The sequence below is a fragment of the Dermochelys coriacea genome, chromosome 27 (genome assembly GCF_009764565.3).
Source record: "Dermochelys coriacea isolate rDerCor1 chromosome 27, rDerCor1.pri.v4, whole genome shotgun sequence".
Classification (NCBI taxonomy): domain Eukaryota; kingdom Metazoa; phylum Chordata; order Testudines; family Dermochelyidae; genus Dermochelys; species Dermochelys coriacea.
The window spans coordinates 6,149,641-6,163,049 of NC_050094.1; the positions used below are offsets into that span (position 1 = coordinate 6,149,641).

General features: G+C 43.0%; 1 protein-coding gene across 1 annotated transcript in view; it reads left to right on the forward strand.

The window, feature by feature from the left end:
• TLK2 (tousled like kinase 2) overlaps positions 1-13,167 on the forward strand; it is a 54,304-nt gene extending 41,137 nt beyond the window's left edge. The window contains 8 exon segments of the mRNA XM_038385639.2: positions 706-718; positions 721-796; positions 2,301-2,390; positions 3,414-3,583; positions 5,168-5,306; positions 7,577-7,688; positions 8,705-8,812; positions 10,500-13,167. Of these exon segments, the coding sequence (XP_038241567.1) occupies positions 706-718; positions 721-796; positions 2,301-2,390; positions 3,414-3,583; positions 5,168-5,306; positions 7,577-7,688; positions 8,705-8,812; positions 10,500-10,673 (882 nt within the window). The 3' untranslated portion in view covers positions 10,674-13,167.
• The last annotated feature ends 242 nt before the right edge of the window (positions 13,168-13,409 follow it).

Genomic DNA, 13,409 nt, shown 5'->3' on the forward strand with positions numbered 1-13,409 from the left:
TAGGGGTTAGAACAAGATTGGGTTGGGGGCACGATTATCCCACATCTGCATACAATGGGATGTCTTGCACTGTGTTCCAAAGCATCTGATGCCAGCCACTGTCAAAGACAGGATCCTGGATTAGACGGAACACTGCATTGATCCAGCAGCACAATTCCAACATGTGTGTGTGCTGGGCTGCTCTTCAAGATCCAAAGGGGTGAAAAATTTCAGCATGAGCTATGTAGCTGAACTATTTGGCTCTTCAATTACAAATGAGTTAAAACTTCTTCTACCTGGAGATGTAACATCTAGCAATGGGTATTAAACTAATACATGTCCTATGCATTTTTTTAAAATTAAGTACAAGTGACTTTGGTGGCTCAAGGCAGAGAGCCTTCCTTGCCAGTTCAAATCAAATATAGGTTGTTACTATCTCATAGCTGTTTGGCTTGTGTGAAATGATTGGTGCACTCAGTCTAGATCCTAGTGGATGGACTAGTGTTCCAAAATCACCAATTGTCTTACACTAATTGACTCCCTTATTGGCAGGTAAATTAAAGGACAGACTCTTAAGTTGTATTCAGAGTAGTTGATAGCATTAGTGACACTATCTACAGCATATTGCCATCTATCCTTTGCTTTGGGACACTAGTATGTAATCTCTTGTTCACATTTGAAGTATTAATTTGAAATTTCAACTGTACTGATACTTTTTCTTTGTAGGCATTTGATTTAACAGACAGAGGTACGTAGCTGTGAAAATTCACCAGTTAAATAAAAACTGGAGAGATGAGAAGAAAGAGAATTATCACAAGTAAGTGGTGCTGTAAAGCCGAAATACCAGATAGAACAATGCATTGCTGTTTTTTCCTCATTTTGGCCTGAGAATTGTTTCCTATCTATTGATACTGACTAGAATATGTTTCAGAGTAGCAGCCGTGTTGGTCTGTATCCGCAAAAAGAAAAGGAGGACTTGTGGCACCTTAGAGACTAACAAATTTATTTGAGTATAAGCTTTCGTGAGCTGTAGCTCACAAAAGCTTATGCTCTAACAAATTTGTTAGTCTCTAAGGTGCCACAAGTCCTCCTTGACTAGAATATGTATTTTAATGCAGCTAAATGTAAGGTGTACATCTAGGAACAAAGAATGTAGGCCATACTTTCAGGATGGGGGACTCTATCCTGGGAAGCAGTGATTCTGAAAAAGATTTGGGGATGCTGGTGGATAATCAACTGACCATGAGCTCCCAATGTGATGCTGGGGCCAAAAGCACTAATACGATTGTGGGATGCACAAACGGGAACCTTAAGTAGGAATAGAGAGGTGGTTATACTTCTATATTTGGCACTGGGCAACCACTGCAGAAAACTGTGTCCAGGTCTGGTGTCCATACATCCAGAAGGATGTTGATAAATTGGAGAGGGTTCAGAGAAGAGCCACGAGAATGATTAAAAGATTAGAAAACATCCCTTACAGTGATAGACTCAAGGAGCCCAATGTTATTTAGCTTAACAAAGAGAAGGTTAAGGGGTGACTTGATTAGTCTGTAAGTATCTACCTAAGGAACAAATATTTATTAATGGACTCTTCAGTCTAGAAGAGGAAAGTATAACATGATCCAATTGCTGGAAGTTGAAGCTCGACAAATTCAGGCTGGAAATAAGGTGTAAATTTTTAAAAGTGAGAATAATTTAACCATTGGAAAGATTTACCAAGGGAGGTGGTGGTTTCTTAGTCGCTGACCATTTTTAAACCAATATTGGATATCTTTCTAAAAGATTTGCTCTAGGAATTATGTTATACAGGAGGTCAGACTAGATGATCACAGTGATCCCTTCTGGCCTTAGGATCTGTGAAACTATGAATTCTCCTCTCCTTCCTCACTATTTGCTGCAAAAGTGAAGCCACTTCCTCCCACCGTGTTAGTATCACCTCAGAAATGTCTGAAATGAGCAAGAAAATTGAGTGGATGCTTGCAAAATAAGTGCATTGTTAGGGTCTGGACCAACAGTGGTGCTGTAAGTTTTCTTTCCCCTTAATAAGGGGATATCTCTATATAATGACTTGGCCTCACTCACGCAGAGAACAAAAGTCCTAAGCTCATTCCCAACTTCCCAGAGACACGCGTGGGGTGTGTGCTTTCAAAAAACCGTACACCCTGCTTTCCTAGAATGTTTAATACTTTCTGAATTGTATGAATAAGCATCCATTTGAATGTGGAACTCTGAGAGCTGTACCAAGATCATTATATCTAAAGCGCTTAATGTAGAACCCAAAGTAAAATCTCTGTGCTAATGCTCAGAGTCTTGCCTTTCAGACATGCATGTAGAGAGTACAGAATTCACAAAGAACTGGATCATCCTCGAATAGTTAAACTCTATGACTACTTCTCGCTGGATACTGACTCGTAAGTGATGTGTTGATGTGTCTTTGCACTGTATTTGCCAAGTTCCCCACAAAGCGTTTAGTCAAAAGCCTTCCAGCAAAGCTTAGTGATCCTGCAGTCAGGGTGGATCAGTACTTTACACAATGGCTCTTGTCACCACTGAGTATCATTTGGACATGAGCTTAGAAGTCAGAAAAGGGATTATCCATTTATATGGATAATGAACACCCACAATTGCATAATAGGGGATAAAAATGTATAAGGGACCGTCATGTTTCATGGAATAAGGCAGCCATGAAGGGCTTGTCTGTACGGTTACACAGTGCCTGGCAAGCTTGGGTGCAAAGCTGCAGCACTCCAGCCTGCAGTGCTCGAATTGTCCATGTGGACCCTGCTGCTGCACATAAGTTTCTTGGTGCACTTTGCCTACTGCTCTCTGAAACAGTAGTATGCAAAAGACATTAACAAACTTTTAGTGCGCTGCAGCAGGGAATGCAGTAGATCTACACCCCAGTTTGTCACGCGCTAACTGACCATGTTAAGGCCTATCAGTTAGGGCTTGTGTGGCCCTATGGGCAGACGGTTATGTAGTTGTCAATTATGGGGTTTATTCACCTTCTCTGAAGGTTTAGTGCTGTATCCTGTAGCCTAGACACACCATTAGTCTGATTTGTTATGGCATTTGTTCCTGTGTTCTTACACTCATTATTCAGCAGATCTTAGTTCTAGCACAATCCTGTGCCCAAGTGAGGTGCTACAGGGGACGTCCATAATGAAAACGCGTGTACAAGAAGACTAGTTATTTTTAATGCATTCATGTTGGTTTGCCTGGAAAATCAGTTTTGCTCTGATAAAAGTAGATTTCAGATTTGGCTGTATGTAGATCCAAACCTGTTTTCTGTATGTCTGTGATGGAGGCATCTGAATATGTACAAGTTTGATGGGGAATGACCTACTTGAGGAGATTTACAAGGAAGAGTAAATACAAAATATGACTGTTTCTCTCAGGAAACTTAATTTTGGTGTGTGTTCTCTTGCCTTCAGATTTTGTACAGTGTTAGAATACTGTGAGGGAAATGATCTGGACTTCTACCTGAAACAGCACAAGTTAATGTCCGAAAAAGAGGCACGATCCATTATCATGCAGATTGTGAATGCTTTAAAATACTTAAATGAAATCAAACCGCCCATCATACACTATGACCTTAAACCAGGTATGTTATGAAGCAGAATGGCACGTGTTTACCCTCTTACCTCTTGTTAGCAACCTCTCCAGACAGTTCCTAAGGAACTAAGGAACAGTTCCAATTGGCCAAAGCCAGGGACAGGACCAGGTCTATTGGTACCCATTACAAAACCTGGGTGCTTAGCTTGCAGCATAGAAGGGACTGAAATGCTTGGTTTTGCTCTGTAAATGAGTATTGGCTCCTGGAGTTGCAGCGTTAAGAGGGAGTAAAATTCAGAAAGGAGCCTTCCTGTTCTGGACAAGCCCTTGTGCCATCCTGTGTCAGCAGTTGGTTTCTGTGACCTGGTTGTCCTTTGCTTTCCTGTACCTCATCTTCCTTCATATAGATGCCCAGTAATGGCCAGCACATTCCTCACTCTTGTTTTTTCCTTTGTGATGCTCAGTAAATGGCACCAAAAACTTGCTCAAAACTTGTTACTTTTATGGGTCCTCATAGCAATACGTAGAGGTTAGATAGTGCTTTTGGAAGTCTGAACTTCCAGACTCACCGATGCCTTGCAAATCAGAAGTGTCCTCCCCAGATGTTGTCAGACAGTTTCCATCTGATAGATCATGCAGCTGAGAGAGCAGAGCTTCTTTGCTTGCCTTATCTGTTAGGGGTTGGATATGCTGGATAACACCTATTTTTTACCCCAATAAAAGTTTTCTGTATTGGCGACAGTTCACTGGCATTGTATATCCTAGATCGGTGTGGTTTCTTGTACTGATTCAGTAGATGGTGCAATTGCACCAATTTATATTTTGTTGCCCTGCTTCTGTTCTTGCGCTTCCCAAACCACTGTTTACTGGTGTCTGTTTGAACGTGCTGCAGGGCTCTCCCTAAAATTTGTTGAAACCATAGCTGATCTACAGACATTGTGTAATTTTGCTTCTTCAAAAGTTAATAACTTTGAGGCAAATTATACAGTTTAATCTGTTGGAAAGTTATGTGCTGCTGTTTCATTTAATCCATAGAAATAGCTGATTCTTAACTTGATCTGTCCTAAGAATTGGCTATTTTTCCAGGGTTCTGCAAATTGCTAGGGGGCACTATACCATAGAGGAGAGAATTTCTGGCAGCTAAGAAGCCAGGGCAAATTAGGATTTCTGGATGGAATGAGTCACAGTTGTGTATATGTGCATGTCTGTCATCGACTCTCCTTTCCCTGACCTGCCCTCCCAACTCAAACAGTCTCCCTTATTGTTTTGACCTCTCCCTCAAGCCAGGAACCACCAAGGAGAAACTAATTGCATTGGAAAGCCAGGGTCTAAAGCCGAAAATGGGGAGGCAGGTGGGAGGTCAGAGACCCATTTGAGGATGGGGAGCATAGGTGCAGGCACTTGGTGTGTTCTAGGTGCCAGGGCTCCTCTCAGGAGGACTCCACTGAGTCCTCAAACATCTTCTCCAGCCTAAAGGCTGCTTTAGCTGGCTGCATTTTGCAGGTCATGGTGCCTTTGTACAGTGTGTCCATAATTTAATACCCAGTGTACTCCACTGCAGTTCTGGTGCTGCTTTTTCCTCTCCTCTTTCCATAATAGATGTCTCTAAAAAGCTATTTTTCCCTTCTTTTAGGTAACATTCTTCTAGTCAATGGTACAGCATGTGGAGAGATAAAGATCACAGATTTTGGGCTTTCCAAGATCATGGATGACGACAGCTACAACTCCGTTGATGGCATGGAGCTGACATCGCAGGGGGCCGGTACTTATTGGTAAGTATTCTATGTGGCTGATACCAACTGAGGGTTCTAGAAAACTTGCAAATAACCATTAAAATCCTGATGCTCCAGACTTGGAGTTTACTTTGAATTCACTTTCCTTGTTGTCAGTCCATTGTACTACAGTGTAGCTCTGTAAAGCACTTTGAGATCCTTAAGGATGCTCTCAAACTAGTTGCACACAGTGTTGTTTCTAGGCTGCCAGCCTTTTCATCTTCAATGGGTTAATATTTCTATCTTTAGATAGGTTTCAGAGTAGCAGCCGTGTTAGTCTGTATTCGCAAAAAGACAAGGAGTACTTGTGGCACCTTAGAGACTAACAAATTTATTAGAGCATAAGCTTTCGTGAGCTACAGCTCACTTCATCGGATGCATTTGGACTTCATCAAATGCATCCGATGAAGTGAGCTGTAGCTCACAAAAGCTTATGCTCTAATAAGTTTGTTAGTCTCTAAGGTGCCACAAGTACTCCTTTTTCTTTTTATCTTTAGATAGCACCCCTTGTTCAAAGGGCCTGACAGGACAACTATAAACTGCATGTACAACTACTGCTGAAATGCAGCCAACTCTGGGGTGGAACTTGGCAGCTGTTCAATAGCACATATTACCATGTAATTTAGGGTAGGAAGTGAAGAAGAATCCCATACCCGCTTGAAAATGCAGGTAGACTTAGGAAGGCAGGAAGAATTTTCCAGTTGGAATTTAATCACCATCCTAGTGATAACAGACTTACCTTTATAAAAAGTGCAATAGGGCTTTCAGTGCCATGCATGCCCAGGACTCCAGTTTCAAATTTCACATGAAAGACAATATCTCCAGCAGTACAATGGCCCTAGCACCACATTGTGGTATTGCATCAGTCCTGACTCAGAGGTTTGGACCTACAATAAAGCTGCTGAATGCAAAGACAGAAGTTGCATTTATAATATTACTATTCACAGTGGTTAGCATAAACGTTGTTCATGTCACCATAATTTTTTTGCAGGTATCTGTTATAATCTCATGTGTTCTATGGGTTTGTTCTCCTCAAATTCACTCCAAGCTGAGTCTCCAACAAGGATATAGCATCTAAGATTGCACTTTCAGAAATGTGTATTTTGGCTGGATGTTTCCATTGTGAAATTATTGTTAAAAGGACAATAAATACTAGCTTCTAAATGAATGGGGGGGGAAAAAACCTTTGTTTTCTCAGCATGTGTGACTGGAGTTAAACTCTGGTGAGGGGGAAGCATTCACTGCAACAGACTTTGCACAAAGGATGCACAATATGATGATGATTTGGGGTATTTCTGGATTTTCTCCATCCTTATTCTGGGAATTTGTGGACTTAATGTGCACAAACGCATAGCTGAGGTGTAAAATCCCACCACATGACAAAGGGCCGGCCTTCCTCTTGAAACCAAAATGGCTGTGGGGTAAAGAAGCAGGGCACAAGTGAAAAGTGATTAGCTTGGTCTGTTCCTGGTCCCCAGTGGGCGCGCTTTGTGCATCACACCGTAGGGCATGATTGGCAGCCAGTTCTGAAGAGGTAATCGAGTGGAGAGGTGCATTGGCAAACCTGTGTGGGAGAATCTGCCAGTCTCCCTGCCTGTGGCCAGCCAGTTCTGTGCACGTGTTTCTAACTGTTTCAAATCACTGAACTCTCAGGCGGTTGCAGTGGTTCAGATGGGAGCACATTATGCAGCAGGTTCAGGTGCAGCCTCAGGGTTCACTTGTCAGTGAATCGGGAATTCATTCTCAGGCCCCTTCTATGCTGGGGTTTGTTAGCTGCACTGTTGCAAACCCCGCTGCGGGTGCGCCCTACTGGTATATAGCAGAGTTCACACTGTGTGCCTACATTAGGGGGTTGTGCTGGCATGGCTACATCAGTGTGTTCCACTGGTGCAAATTTCCCTTCTCTGGACAAGCTATCAGGCGGTCACTAACCTGTTTCCTTGCCAGCTCCGCCAGGAGTTTGTGAGGCCAGGATGTTGTCTGTAGTGGTGGAGAAAAGCCTGAGATAAAAGGGAGGGTGTTGAAATCCAAGGACTCCACTTACAAGATCTTTGTCAATAGGATCCCTATTGCAGGGAAGTGAAAGCCTGTAAGTGACCTTCCCAAAGTCACACAGGAATTCTGTGGCAGAGTGGGGAACTGAACTCTGATCTCCTGAGTTCCAGGCTAGTGCCCTAACCACTGGGCCATCCTACCTCTCCCATTGAAACAAAGCAACTGAACAAATCTGGATGTGCTATTGATGACCCTTTGTCCCTTCCTTCCAACAGGTATTTGCCACCTGAGTGTTTTGTAGTTGGAAAAGAACCTCCAAAGATTTCAAATAAAGTTGACGTCTGGTCAGTGGGTGTCATCTTCTACCAGTGTCTTTATGGCAGAAAGGTAAGGAAGGAAGCTAAACTGCCTCCATGCAGAGGTTTATGATGTCTTTGGAGGGGAAAAGTTGGAAGACTGGGGGTAGAAAATAATTGTGCTAATGATAAAGAGCCTGAATGTTTTAAGGTAGTCAAGAAAAACCTAACCAATGAGAACACTTCCTGTTGTTCCATTGGCTTTGATAAGCTTTTGGTAACTGAACATTCCACATGCAAAGTTTGATGGACGTGCCGCTTTTGCACAGTGTCTTAAGTCAGTGGTTCTCAACCAGGGGAACACCTACCCCAGGGGTACGCAGAAGTCTTCCAGGAGGTGCATCAACTCCTCTATATATTTGCCTGGTTTTACAACAGGCTACATAAAAGCACTAGCGAAATCAGTACAAACTAAAATTTCATACAATGACTTGTTTATACTGCTCTATATATTACACACTGAAATGTAAGTACAAAATTTATATTCCAATTTTATTTTATAATTGTATGGTAAAAATGAGAATGTAAGCAGTTTTTCAGTAATAGTGTGCTGTGACATTCTCTTTTTTGTCAGCAAGTGGATTTTAAGTGAAGTGAAACTTGGTGGTACATGAGACTAACCAGACTCCTGAAAGGGGTATAGTAGTCTGGAAAGTTTGAGAGCTGCTGCCTTAAGTCGCACAGACACAACGGGCTAAGTGCAGCACTGGCAAAGCTGGAGGAACTAGACAATTTTGTTGGGAGATGGCCCTCTAGCATCAAGGCTGAAACTGCAGATCTATGAGCACATGAAGTTTCCTCCCTTTTCTGAACTGGGGACACACTCTGGAGACAGTCACAACTCAGCCCCTTTGAATTTAAAACAACTGTGACAGAGTAGTCTGCTAAGCCAAACAGACTAGGGACCTGTAGTACCTTGATGGCATTCCTCAGCGGCTTCCCTAGAAAGATATTGAATTAGATAACTTCCCACCACAAAACAGCAGCATCGTCATAGGCTTCAGAAGACACACTGTCAACTTAACAATTGTCCCTCTTGTTTCGTAGCCGTTTGGCCACAACCAGTCACAACAAGACATTCTGCAGGAGAACACAATCCTTAAAGCTACTGAGGTGCAGTTCCCTCCAAAGCCAGTAGTCACACCAGAAGCAAAGGTAAAATCTCTCTGTAGCAGGTGTGTGTCACTGCCCGACACGCTGAATGGTCTGGGGTTTTTAAAAAACTCATTGTGGTTACTTAACACAGTAATTAATCCATGAATCTCACAATGGTCTGAGCCTCTACTCTGAAATAAGTGCCTTCCCTGGATCCACAAGAGCCAGTCGGCTCTGCATAAAGAATTGAGTTTGCAGCTTGCTGCTGTTTTATAATCTCAGGTCTCACCCATAGACACTGAACACCCTCAGGCATTTTCTTGGAGTAATTTGCTCAGTGTCGTTGGCCCAAATTCCCCTTATTCTCTGCACTGTGCAGCTGTTGTCTGCCTGGTAGCAGCCCTCTTACCCCAGGGATGCCTGAATTTCATTGCTGCATAATTTGTTCAGTGGTTCAGAATCCTTTGGAATAAGAGAGACTTACAAATGGCAGACTTGTCTGTCCCTGTTAGAGCAGACTCCTGGCTTGCGAGAGATTTGCACGTGTGCAGGATACAGTGTGCCTAAATTGTTCATGGTGGACTGGACAGCAGGTTGCAATTTAACAATAGCAGTCAGTGATCACCTTGTCACTGTCAAGACATGGAATGATCTCTGGTTTGGAATGTGGCAGCAGGGAGAGGTACCCAGCAGAGAGTCTTATGCTTCCCTCATCACCACTGAGCAATGATCCTGTTTGTTTAATTCTTTAATGTGCATTTATAAAGGAGTGACTGAAACTTGGCTAATATCGAGAGAAGAACAAGCTTGTTACACAAATAGGTCACTCCCAGCATGTTGTACTGGGAGATGGGAGACCTCAGTTCAGAGTGGGACTCTGCGTGGGTGTGTATTCTGAACAGTTCGGGTTTCATAGAATCATGGACTATCAGGGTTGCAAGGGACCTCAGGAGGTCATCTAGTCCAACCCCCTGCTCAAAGCAGTACCAATCCCCAACTAAATCATCCCAGCTAGGACTTTGTCAAGCCTGACCTTAAAAACCTCAAAGGAAGGAGATTCCACCACCTCCCTAGGTAACGCATTCCAGTGCTTCACCACGCTCCTAATGAAAACGTTTTTCCTAATATCCAACCTAAATCTTCCCCACTGCAGCTTGAGACCATTACTCCTTGTTTCGATGGGAGGCAGGCTTGCTTCCTCCCACTCAAGGAACCATCCTGGTGCTGTGTGCTCAGAAGTCACCCACCCAGAAGATGGACTTCTCATTGTAAAGCATCATTTGAGTTTAATTTAAAGTGGCCATCTACAGCTTTGTATTATGAACATGCACTACAGCAAAACCCCCACAGTACTCAAGTAATTATTCAAAAAGGAACCCTGCACCCACAAAAGCTCGGCACCCTTCATCTTCCTGAGAAACCTCAGACCTTCTCCAGAATCCAACCAAACTGATGATGAAATTGTGTTTAATTCTGACTCCAGGGCTTGCATAGTAAAACAAGCAGTCAATTGGCATCATCCACACTGAATTCCTGTCACCCGCACAGATGGTTCCTCCCTCCCCGAAGCTAGGCATGAAGCACAATTTTGGGGGCGGGAGTTGTCACTGTCCATGTGGTCACTTAATAAAGAATGTCAGTTCTCAGAGTTACTAGTCTGGCACAATTCACCAAGAACCATTATAAATAAAACTCCCCCTAACTCCTTTAGTCTCCTAACATTTGTTTGCCTTTTGGGTGTTCACAGGCATTTATCAGACGGTGCCTGGCCTACCGAAAGGAGGACCGGATAGATGTTCAGCAGCTAGCCTGTGACCCATACTTGCTGCCTCACATCCGCAAATCTGTATCCACGAGCAGCCCAGCTGGGGCTGCAATTGCATCAACCTCTGGATCATCCAATAACAGCTCTTCAAACTGAGAGAGACTAATAGGCCAAAAACTGCTCTAGAAACCGACACAGACTTTCAGAAACAGCTTTGGAATAGAGGAATCCGCAAGGGTCTCAAGAAACCTGTACCAGGTGCTTTTTTTCTCTTGCTTTTTTTTTCCATCCATAGAGCATGGCAACATCAATTCTCATCAAGGAAACCTTCAGCATCTTAGGCAAAGCCACGCGGATAGGAGAAACTTGAGGTTTATTCAGTAAATGACCACAGAGGATGGCTGCTCTGAGCGAGGGGGAAAAAATATGGTTCCATGTACTGTGAACTTCTGAACACGCAGACTTGGGGAATCCATGATGCAATGTGTGCTTCAGAGGAAGAATGTGGACTTTGGGGAAAAAAAGACTGGGCTAGTCCAGTGTTGATATTTAAACATTGTTCTTTTCTTTTCATAAAGTTTAGGTAACATCTCCTGAAAAAGCTAGAAGCACCAAGATTCAGCTGGGGATGGTATGACTCTTTGCCCTTTGAAGGGGAAAAAAGTTGATCCTGCCTGTTCATGGCACTAGAGTTAGTGTTCTACCCCTGATTAATTTCAATTTTTAAAGAAAAAGTAACAATTTTTTTTTTTTTTGGAAGAAAAGTTTTCTGGTCATAAAGTGAAACCCGTATTAGCAGGTACGTGGCAATGTTAACTCCACTGATGGTGCAGCTTTCCACTTCCTTGACACGGCTTCTTTCTTGTGATTCCCCTTCTTTGGGGGGGGGGGGGGGGAGAAGAGGCCTCTGTCAATTTCTTGCTATCAGATTAGCATGCTGTTTGGAGCCTTGTTGGGTTTTCCTGCGGCTGCTTCACACTCACACACTTGACGGTTGTCCCTTTTTAATTTATTTGAAGGGGTGGGCTTTTAAAATAAAGATTGGTCTGTCCATGTGATACTGTACTCTCAGGATTGGAGAGCATCTGTTGACTAGTCAAGACAGATGGGAGGGGAGTTCAGAAGGAAAGCTCAGTCCCTCTGACGTGACTTTTCTGGGCTCGCACAGTATTGTACATTTTGTTGTTAAACTTAAAACCTAAAGTTGAAGACTCATAAGCTCTCCTCAGTTAGATGATTTACTATGGAAACCGCTTTCTCCCTTGCTTACCGTTTTTCTTTTAAACTCACTGATTTTTAACTCTGTCAATGCCTCAAACAGATGAAAAACCCGGGGGAGCCATGTTCTAAAAAGGAACAGGCTTCCTGATTATTTTTGTAATCGGTTTGAGGTGACCTCCAAATTGGGGCAGAGGTGTCCAGCTGTGCAATGGGAGCCTATTGTCCCCATCCTACCCCTTTTTCCCCCCAAAGGAAGATTGAAAATCAAAAAAGTACAGCGCTTGGACATGTGGCAGCCAGGTTGGAATGTTCCTAACATATGTGGCAAGAGTTTTTAGCCAGAAATATTTAAAAATGCAGCATCCAATAAAAAGATCTGTATTGGGAGGGGGGAAACTGAGCAGTGTGTTACCACAACTTTAGGGTGTTGTAAAAAATGTGTGTGGTGTAACCTTACTCATGCACAAAACTTCCCTTGTTTTGTTGTGGATTGTTCTCTCTCTCTGCACAGCGCTTTCTGGATTCCTTCTCACACTATCATAGTGCGTTTGTTCTCTTTGGCGTTTGGTGCCTGAATGGAGTTCTCGTAGTTATCTGTGTTCTCCAGAGTGTGGCTTTTGCAAGAACTGCCACTTGTTTGCCTTACTGTAAGCCATCTTGCACAAATGGCCGTGTTAGCCCATTCAGCAGCCAAGGAGTAGTTGGTTGAAATGCGAAGTAGTCTGTTGAAATTACACTGGCAGGCTGGGGAAGTACAGAATTCTGCTGCAGCTTTGATTTTCTTTTCTTTTTTTTTATGATTCTTGGCCTTCAGTCTGATGCATTCATCTGCAGCTGCATTAGGGTGGTGTTGAAACTCTTGTTTTTAAATAAAACTACATCTTTAAATCCTCAGCCACAGTCTTAGCCCTTTCCATTCCTGCTGTTCTCTTAGAAACAAGCTATTTAGTAAGCAGCACTTTGACATCATGTTAAGCCTACATCAGGGAAGTCAGATCTGACATCTCATCCTGTCTGCTGAAGTTGGTTATTTGGCCTCCATCCGTAGAGGGGAGAATTCTAAAAGGGTTCTTTGTATCCTAGTCTGGTTGTTTCTTGGACATAGTGTGTTCGATCTCTGTGGGTGTGATTAGTTTTGTGTCGGATGCATTTATTCCTGCTGTGTGACACCTGAACAGGGCAGCGTTAACCTTTTCTGGTGCTACTTGCTGTATCCAGTAAAGAACCCTGGTAGAATTCTAGCTGCCACACTTTTTGTTGTTAATATGGGTTTCACTTCAAGTAACAGGACCTTATTGCCACATGTGTTCATTTACTTAAAAAGAAAAAAAAAGTGTCTGAAGAATTTGTAACTTAAACCAGGCCGGACTGTTTTGGCTCTACCCAGCAGACGAGACATGGATATTAAAATAAGTTTTAAGAAACCGAATTGCTTGACTTTTTTTTGATCTTGCTGTTGGTCAGTGCTAGCTTGGACTTCTTTCTGCCCTCATCATACAGGGGTTGTATTAATATATTATGCGGGGTGGGGGAAGGGATTATGTTCTCAGTGCCAATTGGGTTCCATTCACACCAGCGGGAAGTAACCAGCCATAGTTGCCAATACCAAACTGAGGCTCTTGTGAGATTTGCCTATTTATTGGCATTCCTAGCTTACACAGCAACTGATCC